This window comes from Limanda limanda, chromosome 20, assembly GCF_963576545.1.
Source record: "Limanda limanda chromosome 20, fLimLim1.1, whole genome shotgun sequence".
NCBI lineage: Eukaryota > Metazoa > Chordata > Actinopteri > Pleuronectiformes > Pleuronectidae > Limanda > Limanda limanda.
Window position 1 is genome coordinate 21,640,840 of NC_083655.1, and position 26,209 is coordinate 21,667,048.

At 38.5% G+C, this 26,209-nt stretch overlaps 1 protein-coding gene across 1 annotated transcript in view; it reads right to left on the reverse strand.

The window, feature by feature from the left end:
- arhgef4 (Rho guanine nucleotide exchange factor (GEF) 4) overlaps nucleotides 1–26,209 on the reverse strand; it is a 50,782-nt gene that overhangs the window by 17,159 nt on the left and 7,414 nt on the right. The window contains exon 2 of the mRNA XM_061093940.1: nucleotides 4,365–4,516. Within this exon, the coding sequence (XP_060949923.1) occupies nucleotides 4,365–4,516 (152 nt within the window). The remainder of the gene's footprint in view (nucleotides 1–4,364; nucleotides 4,517–26,209) is intronic.

The window sequence follows — 26,209 nt, forward strand, 5'->3', positions numbered from 1 at the left end:
AGACTAGTTGGGGCAGGACCATAGCAACCTCTGGGATAGTGATGGGGGGGGGGGGGGGGGGGGGTTGTTTGGATGAGAGGGACAGAGGGAGTGGGATGATGGAGGCCATGCACACTTATGTCTAGATCTCAAGGGAAAAGGTGAATAGTGTTTACGTGTGTGTGTGTACTTCTTTATTGCTTTAAACCTCAAGTATCAAAATGTATCCTCAGATCTTGCTAAGAACTTAATTCATGGTTAAGATTATGCTGTTTCTAATTAACCGCCGAAGCTTTAATATGAACAGCTGGATGGTAAAGCAAGCTTTAACTGAGGTTGTTGATAATGAACGGTATAGTACAGGTTATCCAGGACAGACCAAGGTTAGATTCAGTAAAACAAGATAACAAAAACATTTCCTGGGTATGTTGAACTTGCTTTGTACATACCATTGTCTGTATAAGCTCTCATAATACAAGAGAGTAAGACTGGTCCTTCTGATGTAACCCGTGGAAGCCCAGCAACCCTGTCTCCTAAGTCCTTATTCCTTTAAGCCACGAGACATTTTTATGTCATGATATATTAAAAGATATCATATGAATATTCCTAAACTCATCTCTCATTAATTCAGACTCAAGCAAGACACAGAAACAGTAAAAATACATTGAAGAGTCAATAAGGCCATTAGTGTTGTCCCACCCTTTCTTAAATATGAAATGTTGTTTTGGACCCTCTGAAGTTACACCACATTGTATAAACTTTGTATAGATGGTAAATGATCTGTATTAATATGGATCTTTTCTATTCTTGACCACCCAAAGTTTTGCCATCCACCCATTCACACACACATTCACGCAGTACCTTCTGTAGACATCTCATACATACACATCTCATACATCACTCATACACCACAGCCGTCAGGGGCAATTTGGAGTTCAGTTTCTTTTCCAAGAAAACTTTGGCATGCAGAACGGTGGAAATGAGGGTTGAACGGCCGGCTTTCTGGTTAGTGGGAAACCCGCTCTATCTCCTCACAATGACCTTTGATCACCAAAATCTAATCAGTTCATCCTTAAGTAACAGGGAATATTTGTAAAAAAATTCAGGAAACTCAGTCAAGGCATTCTTGATTATTGTATTCAAGGGAATGAGACGAATGGACAGACCGACAGAAAACTCGAAAACATAATGCCTCCAGCCACTAGCTGTTGTGGGCACGGAGGTATAAAAAGATAAATAGCCTGAATTGTTGGTTTTAACCAAAGGTAAAACCCAAAGATACAGAGTTAAACATGAAATGGAATTTAATTTAAAATGGAGAAAAGAGCCATGTTAAGGTAGCTAGAATCTGAGAACACAAAACACACACACCTCTGCCACATCCACCTATCTCCACTGACTGAGCATTCCTCTCCACAGCAACGAAGCCATTTTATTAACAGCACACATCACGTTTTTGTTGAGACACAATCTTCAAGTTCCTATATAACAGACAGCAACCATCCATTAACCCACTGGATGGCAGCAAAGGGCTGACTCTCTCTGGTTGTGAGGGAGAAGAAGAAAAATGATCTGATCAGTCAATGTCAACCAAGTGAATGCAGTGCAGATGTAAAAAGTAAAATCTTTTATATCTGAAATCTGTAAGAGATTATTTTACCAGTATTTGGATATTCAATTGTTTGGCTATGGGTTACTGTGCCAGAATTATTTTAGTGTGTGTTCCTTTCAGGCTGTATAAAACCTAAACAAGATCCAGCTTGGTAACAAGAAACTCAGATTGCCTCAACATGACAAATATATACAGAGATCAACTATTTATTGGCAGTGTCACACTGTGAGTAAACAGATCGTCTCTTTAAATTACATTTTACTGAATTTGTGCATAAACAGAACCAGACTAGGTATCCATGACAACCAAGTAATCCAGCAACAGCAGAGCACTTGTGAAGAGGCCAAGAGAGCTCTTTACAATCCTCTGCTGAGACCAGGCTCTGTTTCACTTACAACAGTAAACAACTTGGAGTGTAAAGATCAGCCCATTTACTGTACTTTATCAGGCAGTGATCTGAATCAGAAGGCGTGTGTCTCAATTCAGCGGCTGCATCCTTCGGGGGACCCGGGATCCTCTAACAGCCGCATAGACAGCGTCAGACGTACCGGAATGAGACAGTCTGGTCTTCCTATTTCGTCACTGGCTTATCCCGCCCTTACAGCCGTTACCAAGCAACAAAGAAGAACATTTTCTTTGGTTTATTAAAAATGATGAAAAAATGCTTTTTTAACATGTGTACCGAGCTGCAGTTTTGTCTTGCCTTTTGCCTCCCTTAACTTTTTGAAAAACAGTAAATCACTGAGGTGCAATAAATTATGGGATATGTTGGGCCGGGAATATTCAACCTGGTGGAGCCTCTGTTGCTTTGGGGTGGAAGGACACATTTGTCGGGCGCATTTGGAGGCGCCTTCGAATCGAGACAGCCTAGTCACGCTGCTGTGATGTAATTGCTCTACAAATGCGACTTCCAATGGGTGCAGTCTGTGCAGTAGTGATCGTGGTGTAGAAATAATGAAAGATAAAACACTAATTATTAATGTTTTGCAAAAATTACGAAGTACAAGCCTGACAAAAAGACGGAAGCAGTGTACTGATGCTGTAACTTGTTAACTTGCAGCAGACATTTGACTAGCAGAGCTGCCAGGTGGGAAATTTTTATTCAAGACCACAGTCCCAAAATTGCAAAACAACATCAGTTTAAACGTTTAAGCAGTGCTGGATGATAAAATATGGGCCCTTGCAACTGACATGTGGTCCTTCTGCAACATGATGCCGTGCATGTCAGTGACAGCACATTATGTCAGCAAAGAGTGGAATTTGGAATCGAAATGTTGTCAAAAAAGCTGACGACTTGGAAGAGGCATTGCATGGGACCATACCTGATTGGAAGATAGAGGAAAGAAAAATCTCCTGCATAACTACTGATAAAGGGGCCAAATTGTGGCTGCTATCAGGCAATTAAAATGGCGTGGTCATGTTGTTTTAGTTACAACCTGAACATTGCCATAAACAATTCACTCTAGCTACCAGTACTGATCGGTATTCTGGGATTGCTAGGCAATCAAAACTGCCTTTTTTCCTACAACTGGTTGCAAAGACGTGAGCTCTGAAACTCCCGGAGCATTCCTTGATCACGGTCATTAAAGAAAAGGTCTAGGTCAACCTTTAACTAGCTCATAACAAAAGTGTGTATGTGTGTTAAATTTCTGAAATGTAAAGCCATAGGCGGTTTGTGCATACTTGTGCATATTGTAAATACACTCAACAAGTTCTTTCTATTACTCCGATAAACATTTTATTTGTATTTTTACGGCTATTAGTACCTAATAAGAAAGTATGTCATAGTAAGGAAGGAAGTCCGGCCATATTAAGTCTAAACTAGGGCTGTTTCATATAAAATGACGACATTTGGAACAGACAGGATGTGACAATAAATCGTCAAGAGAGTTTCCTATAGTAATTGCAATATTAATAATTCGTAGATTCTTCATCAACATGATGTTGGACAGCCCAACCCTAATTGTAATAGGACCACCTAAAATCACGGAAACCATCTTTGAGAAATGTTTCTGTTCACTGTCCCATCTGCTAACATGGAAGAGGTGGCGTTTCTGAACTATACTACAACTATGGGGCAATCAGGATGTTTTGGCGTCACTTTTATGGTGATGGCATGTCGTCCATCTTTACATACAGTGTATGATCTGGTTACAGATACTTCCCCACTACATTTGCGGAGAGGAGACCAATCATAGCATTTAGTCACAACAGTGAACCAACTTCTTCCATGCTTTATTTCCTGGAGGGACTGGCCCTGTTGTAGTAATGGTTTTTGAGACTCAAAGTTTACTCCTATTTGTCAGAACAACTCCTCCAGACAACCAGTGGGAGGAAGTAGTCGGGAAAGGGATATGAATCTTAATATTAGGATGATGAGTTCTCCACCATCATCACTTCTTGTATACCATGAATATGGTATAATATGTAATATCGCACTTTTCTAGTCCTGATGACAACGCAAAGCGCTTTACATTACAGTTTTTTTTGCCATTCACCCATCAATAACTCATACTGCTATCAGGGGAAGTTTGGACTTCAAAATATTCCAAGAATATGCAAAATGGTGGGGACGGGGATTAAGAAGATCCGCTCTATGGCCTAAGGCCACAGTTGCGTCAATTTTGGTATATAGACATCTTCACCTAAACACGATAATTATCAATTTTAAAGCCATCATTATTTATTTTAAATCATGGTGCCCTCAAGTAGTAACATCAAGCACAAACACTTGCACTGTCAGAATAACTGTTTGCATCTTCATTTTGCTTACCTCATTGATGGCTAGCTGCTCCCCTCCGCCTCCACCTGGGTGTCCAAAACGATGTCCAGAACTGCGAAAGTCTTCATACAGGAGATCGTCTTCGCTTCCAAGCTCATCCCCAAACCCCGCCTTCTCTGAAGCGCCATCAGGAATAACCACCGCTGGGACATGGAGGAAAGGTGGCAGGGGCAGAAGAAACAATGACAAGATAATACGATTCATTTACTTGCAAATGATCTGCTGAGTTTTTAATTCAAGCCTAAAATTGTGGCTGCTAAGTTATTTGACTGATATTCCTCATCAAAACAAACCACACAAGAATTAATGATGAGCAAAAGCGTAATAACTAGAATAGCAGGGAGAAGAGCACATAACTCTACCTTATGAAACGTTACATAAATACATTGCACACAACTGCCTCACAAATATATAATTTATATAATATGCCAGATTTTTTTCATTAAGATTCATGTATTATTGTAACTAAAATTTTGAAAAACGGCCTGCCTCCACCACAAATATTGACCCATCCCGATTAAGATCTGCGCAAAAATTGTATGCATACTTCCCTGAATTATACTGCACCCTTTCACCAAATTTTTGGGTAATCTGTCGTCTGTCTACAGACAGACAAACCAACACAGAAAAAACATAATCCCCTTGGCAGAATAGAGTATCAGTTTATCAGTTTAATTTAATTTAATTAAACAAGCCTGCTGTTAAATATGATACAGATTGGGTTTTTCCATTATCCTTATCACATATGTCCAACACTGTAAACTGTCTCTTACTAGTTGAATTATAATTAGAGCCATAAAAACATCACTTATGAGGGGAATCTTTACTTATCTTTGACAATTGTATTTCGCAAATTAACCAAAACATTAAAAAAATCAATCAATAGATTAATCACTATTGAAATGGTAAATGGAAATTGAAATGTGCAGAACTAAATAAACTGTTTCAGATTTAAAAGAGGGTTCTTCTATCAACTAAAATGGCGTTATTCCTGTATAACCTCAAACTTAAACATCAGGAAGGTATTATACCTTAAGAAAATAGATCTTCTTTTATATGTGCCTTAGTAGGAAAAAACCTGGTGTAATTGCTGGCTCCTATTCTCCTATTCACTTTTTGGAACAAACATAACAAGGAAGCTCTGAGGGAGTCGTAGAAAGTAACATCCCAATAATGGCCATCACTGATAAGCTTGATCACAAAATGTTTTTAAAAAATGCTTTATGTTATTATTATTTAATACATGCCTAGGCTTTATACATTACAGAAACAAAAAGGGTGGCATACATTTTTTTAATATAATTATTAATCAACCACATGTATCTGTGTCAAATTTTTGTCAGCACTCAAGATTGTATCGTGTCATATTAGTAAGCTAGTGTTGTCACTTCAGCTACAGTTCAATCTTGCAACTGCATTCAGTAACTTTTTCTGTTTTTACTCAACTGTTATCAGATAACTCAGGAGCCTAGCAGCACCCTATCAATGACTTATAAGTCGTAACCATGGAGATCTTTCCCATCGCTGCCTTCCCACATGAACATAACATTACCCATGGCAGCACACAATAGCAGGATGCACAGTAGGCACTGGAAAGCAAATTTTGCAATAAAAAAACATGTTCTTGCCTGTTTTTGAAAGTCAAACCTTGTTCAGTAGGAATCACGAATGTCTCATATGATGTATATGATGGAAACCAGATGAATGCTGGCACACGGAAACAGCGTTCAAAACATAAAATGGGCACAATCAGCAGCCTCATTCCATACTAATGTGAGTCTTTTACAAAGCAGCCTTTGTGCTTATTCCCTTTCTACAAACATCCTGTGAAGTGTCTGAACTCACCATTTCTGGCTACCTGGCTGAGAAGCTAAAAATACACTTGCTGTCACACCTCATCATAGGCGTCACCCTCAGCTGCCTCACCGACAGCTGTTGCCATTGAGGATGTATCCGTGGTGACAAATCACCGTGGAGACAGAGACAGATATAATGAAAGAACATATAACAGCCCTCTGGGCAATGTGGATAAGAAAAGATGCAGTTGGAAACTCGACTCAGCTGTTGAGGATGCATACATACACTCAGGTGGGAGGAGAGGTCAATAAGCAGTCCTGTACAGTTAACATATGGCACAGCATACTGAAGGCTCTTGTGTGAATACTTACAACAGAATCCTACACATCGTGTAACACTACGTATTTAACATGGCCATCACTGCTGCCATAGGAACCATGGTAATTACGGGTGCTGCCCTCATCGGGGCAGTGTGGTACACCCAGACTGGTTGTGTGTGATGTAGAAACATGGAGAAGCTTCAGGTATTGACCGGCCTTTATTTATGCGCAGTGGGATACTGCAGTCTGACTTACAGTAGCACGGGGAAAGGAGGGACACCACATTAATTCTTCAACAAAACACTGCTCTACACTGCTAACCGCGGACACTTTAAAAAGAAATGGCTTGATTTTCATATTATATAAAACACATTGAATAAAAATAATCAAGAAAAGTATTTAGACACAAGAGTAACAAGGGTGATTAATGAGATAAAAACAACATTGTCACAGAATGACAATATTTGCAGTATAACTCTTTCTACCGAGTCATGTTATTGCAGTGGAAATAGTGATTTTATAGCTCAGGTAAATCAGTGAAATTAAGCCAATCTTCAGAAAACCAATGACTCTTTAAACAACTCACTGTCATCACATTAAAGTACCTCGCCATAAATGGCTTAACTAGACATTTTGGGGCCAAAGGAAGACAAAAAACCTTGGATGGGTTTACAATGTTGCCTTACAGTTCCTATCCTGTAATACCCAGTAACACAAATAGTTAAATATATTCATTAAGTATCTTCACTGAAGTGAGCAGAAATAAAAACTAAATCGAATGTTCAGTATGACCAGCCTTCATTTGAAACAGCACATCTCTGAGAACTTTTGGCTGTCTTCATTGTTTCTGTCTCTTCAGGTGATCCCAGACTGACTTGATGATGTTGAGACAAAGCTCTGTGGGGCACAGACCTCCACCTCCAGCCCTTGCTCTTATCAACACTTTAACTTCTCTTGGATGTACCTTTTTTAAATTATGCACCCTGAAAACTGTTTTATTGATTGAGCTTATCATTTGAATACAATAAAGCATTATATAAATTACAGTAATTAATTGTTAATATTGTATTTTTGTTAATCAAAATTACAAAAAATCACAATTAGTCAAATGACCAATATATGACATGTAGTCGCTTATGGGTCAGGGCCTTGTGGCAGTTTCCTCTACACTGGACCGCTGCTGAAAAAACACACTTTAAAAATAAGAACATGAATCCAAAATTCCATTACCACAAAGCCAAACAATTACTCAGAATTAATTGGTCTCACTTAATTTGTTAGAATCCTGTTCATCTCGTGAATCTTAGTGATCTAGTCTAGTAATCTAGTAATCTAATCTAGTGATTGGAGTTTCATCTGATTTGACTGATATTTCCTTGTTTATTGAATAATTGAACATCTAACACAAATTCAAACTAATATTTTCAGAGAATGAGCTGCTATAGTCAATTTATTTAAAGAGAGACATTTCTTGTTTCTTTCCTTACGTACAGGGTTAAAACTACATTTTGTTACAATATCTGTGATACTGTCCTCTATTTCTCAAATGATTTTTTATTCTATATCGTGCCATGTACAGTAACTGCAGGAGTAAATCATCTGATTAATAGAAAACTGACAAATTGTGTAGAATGTAATGGTGACATGCTGCTGTTCTATTATCCACAGAGATAAAAAGCAATCAGTGTCACCTTTTGAATAAAAGCAGCCTCCCAGAGACCATCAAGTCATTCACAGCACAGAGGGATACTCGTCAGTATGTCCTTGAGCCAGAGTGGGAGTTATGGCTGAGATGCTGATGACACCACAGAACAGAACACTGATTTGAGTGGATTTTGTGTGAATTTGTGTGTCACTGCAGGAAACTGGCAAAGCGTGTTAGTGGATGAGTTTGGGCTGTAGCATTTAATCATCCTGAGCCTCTGGATGTGGGTTAGCCACATTAGTTGATCACAATTGTCTGCATATAGAACATTCAATACTCAATGGCACAAGTGTGTTTGTATATGCGTGTTGATGACTGAGGAATTCAAGCGTAATGGTTCCATTTTCATTAGTGTCATTAGTGTGTGTTTGTACTGCAGCGTGCCACGTGTCTACTAGCGGCTCCACGTGACTTGCCAGCCTCATACCACTGAATGCCTTCAACCACTTGGCCAGCAATAAAAGTGCCCAGATAGGATGCGAGGGCGAAAAAGGGAGAGGGGTGTTTTTCTGTATCTGTCCCTTAAAGGCGTAAAATTTTTTTAGATATGAATGTAAACTACTTTATTTTTGGGAATGTGAACTTAGTTCAAAGTTCTAAATTGTGCATTTTATCATAACTGATGGAATTATTCTTTTAAAGTTATACTCAATTTGTAATAAGCCTAAATTATCCCTTAAAATTACATATTGCTCTCCTTTCAATGAGCTAATGCTAACAGTGACAATCGCTTTATCTGGGGTTTTATTTTATTTGTTTGCATAAGGGTAGCTCAGCAGATGAAGTTTATCATGTACCCTCCCCTCAAAACATAGTGACACTACCACTGCCTTTCTCCTCTATTATAGGAAGTGACGAATTGGAGTCAAGCATGTTTCCAAATTGTCCTCAAGGTGACAGAGACGCCTGGTGGGCTGAACCTCAGCTGTGACTTGCCCAGTGGGCAGATATTAAGACTTCACACTCACACATTCATAGATTGAATTTTCTTTGATACCTCAAGCTTTGGATTTTTTAAGTACTGATTGTTACAAGTTTAGCCCTCCACTGGAACCCAGCTGTGCTCTTTAATTCATCTTTGCCAACGTGGAAAAAAGACAATCATCAAAATCAATTGCTTGTTACCGTACAGCTCAAACGTGTGCTAGAACAAAACTGCACAAGAATATCAGACTTTGGAATTGGGAAATAATGTGTCAGAAATTAAGGACATTTTCATTCTGAATGTGATTATTCAGCGAACCAGCAGCCTGAGCATCTGTGCACAGCAAAAAAAACAACAGCTCTGCAGCAGAATTTGCCAAAACACACACCCACCCTCAAACACACACACACACACACACACACACACACACACACACACACACACACACACACACACACACACACACACACACACACACACACACACACACACACAAACACACATCCTTCAGGGTGACCTCGGAGGGCTTCTCACGATCTAAACGTTCTTCTACATGAAAGAGGACTATCTTAAAATCAGCTGTCCACCCACTGTGAATGTTGACGGTTTCTTGGTGGTGGTTCGGGAGAAACCCACTTAATTAGACTTATGTGAATACTAACCAGACTTAAAATCTCTCAAAGAAGGAACTATCACCACAATTTATTAGGGGAACTTGTTATACTTTTTCTTATTAGTATTCTCTCACCAGCAGTTGTGTCAAAAGTGAATCTAGGTCACTTATAATAAAATGTATTTATTTTACAAGACAACACAATGGAAATAATATAATAAGGATAAGGCAGCAAGTCAGGTCATTTTATTTTATATCATATCCTCCCTAGTCTCCTAATGAGAGCAACTGTCTAACTAACTGTATTAAACCAGTCTTCACCCAAGCCAGAAGCTGTACTCTGGCAATCAGCTGAGGTTAGGGGAATTAGTCTTTCAGGTATTTGTCCATGAACAATTGGACATCTGACTCAATGAAATATTGCAAATTCATCCTGAGGGGATAACTAGACAAACATAAACATTATCCTAAATAAATGCTCACAACTAGGAAATTACTAAAAAAATAACATGGGTAAAAGCTCACATAAGTAGAAAAAGAGAAACATTAAACAGGTGCCACTAGTTACTAGGCTGCCTCTGCCACTATTTCAGGATTCTGGCCAAATTTACCATGTTGGTTGTATAGAACCAATGGTGCTGAACACTCTTGACATTTAGCAACACATGGACAGCTCGGGGCTTAGTGTGTCAGGACCTACCCTTAATTAAAGCACAAACAGACAAACAAATTCCCAAAAAGATTCTTTATCTTTTCCTTATGAATATTTTTTCCACAGACTTTGTTAAGCTTTTTGTCAAGCAAAATATGAAAAACAGGATGTAAATTCCTACATTGCTTACAGCAAAATCCCCAGGCAGGTCCAGTGACAGAGTGAGCCAAGTTTAAAAAAAAAGGGAAAAAAATTGGCTGATCCAAGGACCTACTGTAGCATCATCTGTTCAACAGAAATACTAGGATAGAAGTACCGACCCCCTGGTTAGTTGATGTTCCGCTCTCCTGAGCGACAGCTGCCCAGGATGACCCCTGGTGAATGACAGAGCTAAATACCCACACATAGCATCCTGTTATCATGAGTGAGGAACCACCTCTCACTGAACTCTAACTGAAATAGAGACCCATTTATTGTCTGGATGATAAAGCAAAAGACTATTATGCATAAATATGATTTTTTTTGGCAGAAAAGATGTACATATATTTAAAATGGTATGTTAATTTTCTTAATTCAAATTCTACATAATTAGTTGCATTTGTGTTTAATATATATATTAATCCATATCAGTCCGGCACTGAGGGCAAGGGGTTGGGATCGTTCACACCTTGACAGCCACTGAAGAATCAGCATCAGAGAAACTTAACCCTCTGATCCCTGTTTGTGATTCTCTCAGTTTTCTCAGTGCATGAACAAGATTTTGTCATTGGAGTTGAGCCTGTCAAATGCTATCACTCTTAGGATACACTACGAGATAGCAGATGTTGGCATCTAAGTGCCAGTATATTTATCCTTTTTCCCCCAACCTGTACAGCCACTGACATTCAAACACCAGACATATCTGAGTGGACAGAGGGCCAAGAGAAAATAATATCATGTTGATATGCTCTTTATTCTGTCAATAATGTCAGTGAAAAGATTACATCTGAGCACTATGTCTCCCCTACTGTTTTCTTAACGTCTACACTTGGAAAGTATTAATTTCTTTTGACCACAGCATTTTACTCTCATCAGCAATATCTATCAGACTTTACTGTCACGATTGACAGCTGCAAAAAGACTCCAACGTTCTTATCTGTCATAAATAACATTGTAGAACCCTGTTCATTCTGGCAGCATGTTTTTTTATGCTAATTGTGTCAATAGGATTCAAATAATTACAGGCAGCGATATTAATGTCTTCACACTAAGGCCTAATGAAAGTGACCATACAATAGACAGCACAGTAACTTGTCACTGAACAGAATTTCTACTTCCAGGAACTTTCAAATCTAAATGATAATAGTACAGACACAGGTGTAGAAGCTCATTCAGCCTAATTTTAGACACCAAATAGGTTGGATGTCTGGCCATGAATCACAGAGATGGGATCGATGTGCAGCACAAGCACCAGTTTCTCTCTGTGTATTGATCTCCACTAAAATTTATTTGGCTTTTGGAGCCACAGCACAGACACCACTGTGAGGTTATCTGGTGTCACTGAGAGCACTGAATGCACAACGAAAGTGAGATACACACAGACACACAAACGCACACGTTTGGTCTCTATGTAACTACAGTGAAGAGTAGGAAATGGGGCTCTGTAACCATATGGTGCAGTACAGAAGACTGGCTGAGTGTGTCACACTGGTGCTCTTTGAAATTCCAGGCAGACTTTGTATAAATTGTGTTGGGGAGAATTCAGCCAGTGATTTTCGGAGGAGGAATAACAGAGGGGGGTGTGGGGAGAGAAAACACACACTCTGCAGTGTTGACAGATATGGAGGTGTGACTGCAGAACACTATAGGCTATCATGTTCTCAATGCTTTACACTGACTGGTGTCATCAAGAAACAATTATTTACATTCTTTACTTGTTCAGGTTTCCAGGCAACTGATAGGGAACAATTCAGTGGTTTTTAGTGCACAAAGCAATGAAATAACCTCTTCAATTAACGGGCTGCTGGACAATAATCTGACCTTTTGTATCCTATGACCTGGATGACTGAAAATGTTCAGAGACATGCTGTGGTCATGGATGAAAACCTTTGGAATGATGAGGAAATGTGAGTGGATTTCCCTAGCAGTCAATTACAGAAAAAGCCATTTGGGTCAGTGAGGAAATGTCTACAAGAAATCTACATTGCTATTAATGTAACTACTCACAACAGTTCTACTAGTGCCCATTACAGCCTTATATTGTACCTCAGACAGATCAAATACTCTAGATTGTTAACCGTAAGATCAAATACTTCAAGTATAGGTCTATGGCTGTTACACTTTGCATCCTGACCTTATTAGAGCGTAGAACAATACATCCTACTTTGGTAATAAGACAGGAGGTCAATGTTTAAAGCATTTAACCAACAACCACTGCTGTAATTTCCTGGAAAGGACAGGCTCCTAATGCCTAAGAAAGATAAATCTAATGAACTTAATATATATTTCTACAGCAGCAAAACTTTAATACACATTCACAAAGTTGAATTTGTGGGAATGCTTTTGTTTTACAAATACACACAAATGCTTTTTTTACAGGCTCAAAAAAGGTGGCATAAAACTGCCAGCTCAAAACATTTGACCCTTACTTGATTCCAGAGAAATCTGAATCAGTATGAAGACAAAGACATGCCATAGATTTATGTCTGTAACAAGCAGAATGACAAATGTGAGCAAGAGAGAAGCATTGTCGTCAGCATTTTTGCCTCATTAGAGGTTCCCTCTGGATTCTGATGAGACTTCCAGTCCACAAACTCTAAACAAACACCAAATAGGGAACACATACAATTTTAAGTCCATAGGCTCAAACATAAACAGACAGCTGGTTTAATGGCATACTATATCAGAGATAGTCAAACTGCACAGCAAGTATAGATCAGCTGTTAACCAAGCAGACTATCCCAAGCCGTGAAATTCATAAAATTAGTAAATAAAGTGTATTTTCTTTGTATTTCTTTTGCTAAAAGCTATGATAGCAAAGAGCTACACACAAATCAATCATGCTGTTCCTCAGTGGACACATCAGAAAATACCAAGGTGAAGTAAAGAGTGTGTCAGCTGTATTAGACCCTGTAACCCACAGTTATAATCCATGAGACTTTCACTATTTCAAGTATTTAAAGTAATATGTTAAAGCCATTTATTTATTTTTTTCTGAAACTAGATTACATTAAGTAGAAGTCATTACTACTAACAGAGCCCATCATTGCCACACAGGATTTAAATTATACTCTCACACGAGATGCAAATGAAACAATCCCCCTTTTTTTTGGAAATTAAAATGCCCAAATACATACAGAGATGTGATATGTAGAGTATAGATAGCTCTGTATAAACAATTTGGTGAAATCTCTCATTAGGGACACATTTCAGTCATCCTGTGATAGAAATCTGTAATAATATTATAAGAAGCATTCCTACTCAGTATAATAGAAAGTTTGAATAGAATTTGTTTTGTGAGCCCTGCTGATTTGTCTTCACCCTCTCAACCCAATGTCAAATACTGGAAACTCCCAGAGGTGCTTCAGCTTCATACACATCTGTTAATCGTAGGAAGCCTGGATTCCTATCACATCACCCTCTCTTTTTTCCTTTGCTAATCAACTTCTGACCATACTTGGCTGTAGTGAGAAGGATAGCTCCTGATCCTGTAAGCCTCTTCCAACGTGTCTGTATTCAGCATACTGATGGGATTGCTCACTCTACCTCCAGACCTATTGGCTTCTTTGCCCCTGAAACATTTCCTCCAACCTCCATACTCGGCCCATGAGCAGAGACCCTCCCTTACTGACTCACTTTCGTACGTTCACTCTTCACAGCACTCTCTTCTAGGTCTTCCTTCACTTATTTGGGGGCGGTGTACAATTTTAGAAACAGCCCAAACATCACCACCATTCCCTAAGCTAAAGGATTGTACTGGAATGACTCAGTTGACATTTCAACATGTTACTCTGAGTCAAGAAAAACAAATGTGTATTTATAATATATATCTTTAATATACCTTTCAAATACTCTTGAATTAATCGAAAGACAATGGCTTAATGTGAAGGAAGGACAGGAGTTTAATTTAAAAGGAAATTAAAACTGAAGCATATCACTAAACAGGGAAACCTCTTACTAAAATATGAGATCAGATGTACTATAAATATTAAGAGTAATTACCACTCTATAAACTGCCACTGTAGGTCCATAGTCTCCTTCTAGAAATTAAGGTAGATTAGGTAAAGTTCAGATTTGGCTGTGGCCAAGACAGAAGTGGAATATCCATTGACAATGTTCAAAGGAGAGGTGTTTATTGATCCCAGACATCTGAATTTATTGTCGGAATGAAAATAGCACACCATCTGTGTTGATGAGCTTTCTATTTTTCTGTTGACTCAAACTGTGGATTAGCCAAGACAGAGAGAATACTGAATCATCCTTAACTATAAACGCTATCATGAGTCATTATGTACTAACTATCAATGGGTGACTATATTGAACTTGTCACTGATTTTGGTACATTTGGTTGGAAATTATTTTTTTAGCAGTTGAAATACTGACGTCTGTCTAAGCTACATACTTTATACACACATTAGATTACAAAACACAGACAGTTGTTTAACTATAACATTTAACTATCAGGTTTATATGTCACAAATTCACTCGTTTGCACATGCAGTGCAGTAGTGACCCATTCTAAACTCCAACATGCTGTGATGTAAGACACTAAGTGTTTCATCAATCTTGAAGGAGAAAACTTACTGGCTTGTTTCTGGCAGCTCACTGTGAGCATTCCAGTCCCAAAGAATGATAAGGTTGACAAGTGATGACTTCCAGGCGTCACTGCATGCCTTACATGGTAAGTCAACAGAACACAATTAAACACAGGAGGAAATTGAGATCTCTGACAAAAAAAAGATCTCCAATTAGCCAATGTCTCATGCTTATATTATTCTACTCGACTTCTTTCCTTTCCTGAAACCTTAGAAACCTTAGGAACCCTAATCTAAAGTATTCAGACCTCATGCACATAGACTACACTGATGGTGAATGTAATGGCTACACTTATGTAGCTTCATAAACACCCCAAATTAATATTAATCAAAAGAACCAAGCAATTGAAAAAATGGTGAAGTAATGCCCTGAAAACTACAAATTTATTGTAAACATCAATTCTCTGCCTCTAATTTCATTCAATATTCCTGTGCAAATGCAAAAATTAAATCAATAAGGAATTATGTATTATGCAAATCAATAAACAAAATGAGAATATCCCATGATAAATCACATCAGAACCTGTAGTTCTGGATGTTCATTTTTTTGAAACCAGGATCAGAAGGAATTAAAAAAGCTTCTAATATCTGGTTTTACATACACACATTCACAGAGAACCAGCAAGCAGCAAGTAACAGATGTGTTCTGCTGTGGTGGAAGCAGTCCCAGTTCTGTTGTGTTATTTTTGCTTTTATAAAAAGTAACAGTGGGACAAGTTGTCCTCCTTGAGTTGGGGAAGAGCTTGCAAAGAATTGGAAGTAATAGGTTTGGAGATATAGTTTGATTGATTAGTTTCACTTTTTTGTTTGTCCTTCATATTTCTTGCGACCTCTTCGCTGATTGATGTCAAACTTAACTGATGTATTGATGGGGACTTTGAGAAGCATTTTGGATGAGCGCTTGAGATTGTAACCCTTATCCTAAACCACTTCTTTATTTTAGTCCACTTGTAATGATGGGGTGTGACAGAAAGAGTGACTTTGATAATGGGGTGCAATCTCTGAATGTCCCTCTGTGGTGTTGTAATTAGAACACATTACCCCATCAAGTAATTTTTTCGCAAATATGCCAAATAAACAATAATTTCTTTAATTTTCTCTTGCAAGTGGAAGTGTCTGATTCTGTGAACTGCTCCAGAGCTTTTCAGTTACTTTGGTGAGTAAATTATTCAAACAATAGGTAGACATTATGGACAAATGTCTTTAATGCTAAGGGAGAAAGCGATTCAATGTTGGTTAAAAACAGCTTTTCAGACTGTGACTGACTGAACTGGGGCAGAATAGCTCTGTGCATCTGTCTTATGTGAGGATTATTTGTGCTCTTATTATGACAGTGGATAATGAAGTGGATGATCGGAGCCTGTGGCAGGTTAGACTTTTAGACCTGATGACAACACTGTCCGAGTTATCTGAGTGGAGAGGATTTCATCCCCACTCAGCTTAACCTCCCTGCTGGTTTGCTGGTGTGTGCACACATCCTCACATTCACTGGGATTAACAGGCCAGAGAGAATTAATTACAGCCAGTGAATGACATTACCTTAGAACACTGCAGAATAAAGCAGCTTAGATTTCCAAACTCACACGATAATCTTTTCAATAGTTCAATTCACCTCTAAATGTGAGAAGCAGCTCCAGCAGTGGAGAAATTCTGCTCCACTAACCAGAATGCATATTTCTATCAAAATATATCTGGTATGTGTGCAAAGGACTGTGCAAGTAAAAACAGTAATTGAAAATGTCCCAATTGTAATCATGGAGTAATCCCCAACATTCTAGGTAACAACCTACTGAGCATCATTTGGACAATCCAAAGCATCTCTCTCTGCTTAACCTTCATTAATCTAATTACACACATTATATTGGTTTACATAATTTGTCCTATCAACAGGCTCATTTGAAGCACAATGGACTTATCCAGGGAAGAAAACAGTAGAAAACAACTCACATTTACTGTAATGAAATTGAAAACATAATATTTAGGGCAAATCAAGAGTTTACGTTTGGTTTCTAAGTGTGAGGTTAGGAATTGAGGTATTTTTTGCTATTGAGGTTTGTGTTGCTACATAATGTTCTCCTGAATGTTTCCAAGTTTGGTAAGCTTACAGATTCTGTGGGGTAGCAGTGCATTTACTTTATTTTATTTGATGAGTATTAGAACCAGTTTAAGTGTCAGATGTTAGTATTGTGGATATTTTGGGCAAGTGAGAAAATTTTGGCCTGACAACTTTAAAGAGCTGTTTGGGGGTTGAGGCATTGTTAAAGGGTTTATTTTAGAATTAGGTTTAGATTCAGGGAGTTGTGGTTAAAAACCTGGCCCTACTTCCTGTGGTGATGCTTCCTGTGATGCATGTGGTTTTCTGTAAGAATGACAACTGCTTTCTTCTCATTTTTCTTTTACGTCTTTGTACGGCTGGCTTTTCACTGTAGTGCTTATTTCACTGTTGTGAGCAGGGATTTGATTTTGTGCATTACTGGCCATTCTGGGGATGTTCTAACCCAGTGGTTCTCAAACTATGTTACACGTACCAACAGTGCTCCCTGTAGTGGTACATGGAAGAATCGGATAAATATGATAATATTATTATTATAAAATAGATGTTTCCAAAAACCCTGTAGCGACTCCCAGAAGACTAGGCCCCACGGCACCATGTTTTCAGCCTAAATGCCTGCTGTTGTCCTCCTCCTAGTTACTGCTACAGTAACTGTAGTAATGGTGTAAATAATGCTGTTTCGAGTCGAATTTGAATGTCTTACAGACACTTGGATGACGACACAGGAGCAGTATGGAGTTTTTTTTTCTATCTATCTTCCACTGTATTGGTTTGGGCTGCAACGCCAAAAGCTTTTTTTGTGGACTCAAACACTTCACCCAGCCCTCCATCGGCATAGTAGTGAGAGAATATCAGTGAACTTTCCTTTTTAGTGTTACCTATCCCTTTAAACCTACTGAATTATAGTAGGTGATGCGTCCACTATTTTTTGAAAATAGGTCAATTCAGGAAAATACTTGCTTAAACCTAATATTCTTTTGTCACAAAATGAAGCATTCCCATCTGAAAATATAATTAAACTGTTTGCTTTGGTTACTGAATAAGATGCAGCGTGGATTGATCTATACGTCTATTTTCAATTCAACGGACAATTTTAATGTTTCCTTAGATTTTTTTGAGGCAGTATAATGCAATCTATTCCTATCATAAACTGCCTCCCCCATTAAACAGACTCCAACCATTTTACCATGTTTTACTCTCTAGACCACCTGGCCCCTATTCACAATAAAAAAGAATGAGCAGAATTCTCCTTGTTGCATACAATGGTGAGATTCAAATTTTTGGTGACTTCAATATTCACCCAAACCCCCAAGAACCCTTTTCTTTCTTACTTGATAGTTTGATTTTCATTTAGTTTTCTTGTGAACGGACTTACTGCAGTGGCAACACTATTGACTTGATTCTATCTTGTGGGATAGAAGTGTCTAGTCTGACTGTCTCTCCCCTCACTTCGATTATCTCTGACCACTTTCTTATCCACCTTGCGGAGATACTAGCCGGCCCTTTTAACATTGGTTCAAATGTATTTACCACTCAACCCACTGATCCTTTAATTCTAACTGCTCTTGGTAAGCAATCTCGAGTGATCCTAGCTTCTCTCACTGCAGCAACAGGTCCCGTTGAAAATTACACCAATCAAGTAAACATAGTCCCCTGATTTCAGTTGAATCTCTCCCCACTCAAACAAGATTATTAATGAGGTTTGTGTGTTGGGAAATTTTGTGTGTACCAACATGTTCATCCAAAATAGGGAGTACCCCAGGGCTCTGTAATTGACCCTCTCTTAATATATCACTGTATTTTACTTTTTGGCCAAATTGTTTGCAGTTCAATTAATTAAGGATTTCATTTCCATTGCTTCACTGATGATATACAGCTATCTGTGCCAATAAAGGCTGATGCCAGACAGGCATTAGTTTGTTACCCTTGGCAACTGTGTGATTTCTCATTATCTTTTTTCACCTACATTACAGCTAAACTTTTCTTTCCAGTGCAGATGCCAAAATCGTAATTCACAGCTTTGCAGAATGCTGCTAAATATAAAAATGTTGACTACATTACAAACTATTTTAGCGTGCATGTGGGTCGCGAAACGTCTTGTTTTTTTATTTTAGGTCCAATGTTAGCAGCAACAGTGCCTGCGTGACCAGCAAGTAACGGTTGCGCTGCAGATCTGCTTTGTGTCGCGTATGTCTGTCGCTTAAGCAGCAATGTGAGGTTTCTTGAATGACTACTGTATTTCCTCAACCTCGAGTACTACTTATACTTCAGACTTTTCACAACTTCACACTCATTTTCATACTTTCCGTTAGCAGCTTAATAGTTCAGACTCTCCTCTCTTCCCCTTACTTTCATGTCTCTCTTCACCATAGATTTTACTTTCTCACCTTTCTCATCTCCTCCTGTTACTCTCTGCAGGTATTTCTGCCGTGGAAGCTGTAGAGTCTGTGATTGCAAGTCTCCCAATGCCCCTATATCCATGCTCAACACCTACTGCTAGAATTACAAATAACATCAGTAATATGTTACATCCGGAACTTGCATTCTTGTCTTTTCTCCTGCTCTCTCTAACCTTCCTCTCCCTCTCTAAATGTATCTCTCAACCAAAAGATAGGCAGATGGCCAGCCACCCTAAGTATGGTTGTGCTAAACGTGCTTGTGCACAGTGGGCATGGTTGGGTCTATGTTAACAATATTAAATGAAGAGTACTGTCACACCTGCTCTACAACAAGAAGTGCCCTGAGAACAGTTCTGTTTTGTTGATTTGTTGTAATATAAATAAATTTGACTTGAATTGACTAGTGGTGGATACGTTTGAGGGTGGGGTAAAGGGCTGGTAAATGCATTATGAGGGCCAGACACAGAGTAGTTAGGAAGCATTTAGTATTTGTTGAGGTGTTATTTTTATATTCAAAATGTATGTTTATGTGTTCTACTTATGTTAACAACTATAAATGATTGCACTTTAGAAATTGCCCAGATCTTGTAGAAACTGCTTTATATTGAGATAAATGAAAAATACTATTAACACATTATTTTTCATATTTGTTGTATTCAATCTGAAATCCTAGATTTATTTATTTAAAAAAAACAAGAGTCCATCTCCATGTTAATTGTGACTAGGGCCAAATAACAGATCAGCTCTTTCAAATCCATCCTGTTGAGGTCAGACTAAAGTGCTACATTAAAGTTTAATTTCCTCCCAGAGCTGATGTCATAGAATGAACAGACACAACATGTGACTGTAATCAATCCCTATACATCTGTGTATTTATAGTCAGTAAAACCAACGGCCATCTATTGTCCTGAAAAGTATTGTCTTGCTACATAATCAATATTATGTTAAACTGAAATAAGGAAATTGTATGAATAAATCTAAAATCCCTAAACCTGCTATTAAGCAGATAGCGCCTTGCTTCAAACGTGACCTACCAAGCTGATCAAAAAGATGTTTGAAGTGCAGAAATAGTTGAGCTTGCATTTAGTAAATGACAAAGAGACTAGATCTGCCACAAGAGCAGACTGCACAGATATGGAAATAATATACACACTATTCAGAAATATGTTTTGCCATCCACTCATTCATACTTAGACTCATACAGTGCCAGCACAACCTTCAGGCAATTTGGGGCTAAGTATCTTGCTCAATGACACTTCGGTACTTGGAATGGGGAGATGGAGCTCAGACCACCAAGCTTCTGGTTGGTGTACAACTCGCTGTAACTCCTGAGCCACAGCTGCCCTTGGATGCAAAGGTATGCAAAGGAAGCAGTAACTTCCAAAAGCGGTAAAATTTCCAAAATGTATTATTTTCTTAACTATTTTAAAAATTTTAACTAAATTGTGTCCATCAAGAAGCAAAAGTCAGTTGTGTCTTGAAAAAACTGTGTGAATCACTGGTCACATCCTTCCATAGAGAATGAGAGTAACATTTACAGCCTTCACTGGGGAGTGAAGACCCTGCAAATGTGACTGATCGTCACTGATGAGGACGTCCAGGCTCTGACCAAGTGATATGAAGAGGGATGACAGAGTGGGTGGGGTGGGGGTCGGAGAGTGTGTGGAAGGAAGTGCCAGGCTGAGCCGCGTTGTTCCTCTGGGTCTTTGTTTTTCAGGCATATATGGGAACTATAAGAACAATGTATACAGTACAAGGGCACAAGCATAGACACACATACAGACACCCTCCTCCTCTCTTTGCAGGTCTGTATACCTCAACATCCCACTTCCTCCCCCTCCTGCTGCTGCACACCATGCATTATTATCAGACAAATTGGGGGTGGGAAAGAGAAGAGGAGTGGAAGAGGGGGATGGGCACATGAAGGCAAGGCAAGGCAAAGCAAGTTCATTTGTAAAGCACATTTCAACAACAAGGCAATTCGAAGTGCTTTTCATAAAATACAAAAGACATTGTGACAAATTGTAAAGCAAGATAAAACAATTCAAAAAAATTCTAAAAGAAATTACTACCTGCAAAAATAAAACAGTGCAGTTTATGAAATTAGTAATTATTTGAAATAATAAAAGGCTTGACAAACAGGAAAGGCTTCAGCATTAATTTAAAATAACTTAGATTAGCCACTGACCTACAGTTCTCTGGGAGCCTATTCCACAAATGTGGAGCATAGAAACTGAACTCTGTTTCCGCAAGAACAAGATAATAAAGAAAAACAAATCTCAAGCTCTTTTCAGGAATATGTAACATTGCTTCAAACATTTCAAACATGCTGTTTAACTTTCGGTTTATTTCAAATGTTCCAACACAGTCACTTGCATAGGTGGAAAAAAGAATGTTCTTGAAGCGTATCCAGTGAGTGAATGTGCAAACAATGCTGTAATTGTGGGTGATGTTCCCGTTATTGCAGACTGATGGTTACAGACAAAAATTAATTACCGTGATGAGATGAACGTGAAGTGATCTGGATGATTTGTTCTTTTAACAGAGTTACTCAGTTGATATTCCATTGTATTTGCTAGTTACGATTACAGTAAGACCTGTATGTTCCTGCAAACCTATGCTCTCTCTCTTCCTGTTCACCTGTGACCTTTAAACACATGACCAACATCACCTGACCCGTGTTACCTCATAACCATCTAGTGATCTATTGAAGAGAGCAAGCCAGACCTCTCTCTGTTCATCGGATAGGTCTTGGTACAGTGCACTAACCACACCATGGCAATTTCCAATATATGCAAATATACGTGGCAATAAAAATAATTCTGAATCTGATTCAAGTTTTCAAGGGCTTCTCTCAGTTCCCTTTTGGCTCCAATGAAATTCGTTCCATTGTCGGATCTCAGATTAGAAACTTGACCTCGGCGACACAAGACAGGACAAATGGCATTTAGGCACGAATCGGTGTCCAGGGAGTAGGCTACTTCAAAATGTACTGCCCTGCTAGTCATACATGGGAAGAAAACTCCACTAGTTTCCGTCTCACGTCACCATTGGGCCACCAGAGAAAGCGGAAGAAGTTGACATTTGTCTGGGACACCTTCACCTGAAGGAAAATTGCTTAAATGTCTGACATTAAAGCAACTGGTTCCTGTCTAAACCTTGTAAGGATGCCAAACAGGGAATTGGTTAGGTCCGGTCCTGGTATTTGTTGATTGTTCATGGATGTTTCTTTGAAACTTGTTCCACAGTCAAACACTACCCTTAGGGTTTTGTTTTGGGGGTGATGGCAGGTCAGTGCAGTAGTGGTTCTCTATGAGTTGAATAGATTCCTCCATTATCTGTAGAAACCTAAGAGCCTCCCTTGACATCCCAACTTCATCAGAAGACTTCTCATTAAAGTATTGATTGTACTGAATATTCAACAGCTCCTCCACTCTGGCAATGGAAATGCTGTTGGCAGTGACTGTAGGGCAACTACTCTTCCCAGAGTCACTCTCATCTCCCCTTAGTGGAGCATTCACAACCCACCCCAGTAGGGTCCCGACGACATAGGGTCCATTGTAACAGATGTTGAAAACTTCCCATGGTTCAAGAAGCTTTGGGGCGTTGGTGCCAATCAGCAAATCCACTTCAGCTTCAATATAAGGAGTTTTGATCTGTTTAATATGAGGCCATCTTCTGAGGTCTTCTTGAGTCACAACGTTGTCTTTGGTCACAGGCATGCTCTTTAGAGTATAAACCCTGGTAGATCAAAATGTTGTCCCTTTTTATAATTAGAGACCTCCAATTGAGTCAGTATAAGAGTGTCCACAGTGTTCTCCTGGCCCATGGTACTAAGAAATATGTTGGTTTTGGTGCCGATTAAATTCAGCTTCCTCATTAGCTGTTCTGTACAGAAGGTGGCTGAACTACCTGGGTTCAAGAAAGCATATGTTTCCAAGATGTTGTTTCTACTCTTTGCCTTGACTTGTACTGGTACAATTGAGAGAACACAGTCTTGTTTCCCGGCCCCAATATGAGCACAAGTCTGCTGAGATACCAGATGCTGGTTGCTCATCAGATGTTTAGAGCTTAGCTGTAATGTGGAATATTATGGGGTGCTTTAGGTTGCACACACTGCATGTAATGCGATTTTTACAATCCTTGCTGACATTTCCAGGTTTTAAACAGCCAACGCAAGTCAAGTTTTTTTGAAGAGATCAATCCTTTCACGGTGGGTCATTTTCATGAGCTGTGCAGATTGCTCTGGAGTATGGCCATACATTACATGCACAAGAACAGCTGCTAATGTGGGAGCTAGGCAGCAAACGTTATCAGTCCTCCCCGTCTTTATCCTTAACAAATAGTCTTAATTTAATAGGATAACACAATTGTTTGTGTCTGAAAAGTCTGATGTTTCTCTTAAATTCCCGGATTGAAGCTGGAAAGGTCTACCAGCCACTGGACATAAACAGTGATGTTGATGTTATTGTCTTAATTTTCTGTGGTATCGAAAATGGTATTGAGTATCGATATCGCATTTGAACTCTAGTATTGTGACAATCTTACTTTGTACTATGTAGTGCATTTCATTTTCACATCACTACATTTATCCACTATGCCATTAAAATGTCCATCTGGAATGAATACAGAAGTTTACATTAATTCCTTTCTGACGACTATCCCACAATGCAATAGAATTTTTGTCTTCAAAATCTAAGAGTGATTACATAAAATGATGATAGGCTTAGGGTTAGACACATTGTTAAGTGTCTGAAATTGCACTTTAATGCTCATTACTAGGTCAACTATGAAATAATATGTATATTATATGATATCATATTATATAAGGAGTAGTGAATAAGTAACAAGAGGGAGTGACACCACCAAGACTCCACTATGATATCATGGTTGTAAACATTAAGTAAGGGTTAGGGTTAGACTAATAAATAACAATAATAATTTTAAATAAAAATCAAATGGACAAACATTACTGGTGGATACTAACCCCTTGGAAATGTCAGTGACTACTAGCTCTCAGATTAAGTCTCAGCAAGTTCATGGTGTGATCTCCTAGAGTCTGACATGACCAGATCTTGTCTGACATAACAGTCATTCTCTGTCTGCCTTCTGTTTTAAGGCAGGACACCAGAGATCAAATATCTTGATTGCTATGGTTACAATAATGTTCACCTCACACTTTCACAACCTCTGCTCTAGAACAATATCACTATGCTGCCTACTTTGTTCCTGATCAACAAAAGTCATAATAACTGAATGATTGGGAGCTTTGCCAAGAACATATGCCAGTGTGGAAACTAAAACTGTTGATTTGTTGATGACTGCAACAAAAGTCCAAATGCATTTGAGCTACCATTACTGGAGATACAACTTTGATAACTGATATATTTTCAAGATGTACTACTACTTTGCTACTCAACAAATATAGGATGAAGATTAAAAATTAAACTAAAAGAAATACACAATACATTATAATTGTTCATAAACCATGGACATTATGTAATGACAGTTTCATCCTTATTTTGTAAAAATCCAATTCTAGTGCTTCAGGTGCTCATAATTAAGAAATGAAAAGAAAAAAACAACACACCAATATTTCAGTTTTAATATGCTCTTCAATTTATCATCACTGAAAGAAAATTCACTGGAGACTATTGATTTGTGGAAAAACCTTTCACTACGGCTGCAGCATGACATCATTTCCCCTTGAACACCAGCCACCACAGCGTTCCATCTCTTTATGGAGCACAACATGCTCCTCGCACATGATGTAATGAGCTGTTTGGAGACAACAATGCTGTTAAGTAGACTTCATTGATCGTAGCACTTTAGATTGTCTTTCTGTTTGACACTCACTGCAGACAACTTCAGCTGTAAGTTATCAGAAACTGGAGGGAATATGTTGTGCAATATGATGGTATCCAAGGGTTGACGTTTTAAGGGATATTATCAAACCTGAATCCTTTTCTATCTTGTTATAGCATGATCTAGTTAGAGGGCAAAAAATACTTTTGAGCATCAGTCGATCAATCACAACATGCAGCTCTAGGAGGAGATTACACAGCATGTGTCAGCAAGATACTATTTAGTATATTTTTTGGGCTAGTGCCAGTGAAAGAGAGACAGTAAACAGGATGAGACAGTATAGGGGAATGTCAAACAGGTCAACCCAGTCATAGGCTGTTTCACAAGGCGTATGTGCTGATGTCATTTTAGCCAAACATTAGTTACTGTAATATTTTTCTGCCAGAAAATTGTCAGTTTGTCCAATAAAAGTGACAGCTAAAGAATGAAGAGGCCTGTTAAATATTTTGGACATTGACAAATAATGAATGCAAAATGAGTCTGGGTATTCTCTCAAATGCTAATCTCAGAAAAAATCCATAGACCTGTCTTGGGAGGGTCCGTAAATGTTATAACCCTGGCTCTTGTTTTACAATTTGAAAACAAAAAACAAAAATGTTGTTAAATAAACATTGTTTTAGGTTTAAACAAAAAGTTTTGGTTAAGAAATAAGAAAATCTATAATTTACCATATAAATCTGGAATGTTTTTACATATTACATATTGCCATTCAAG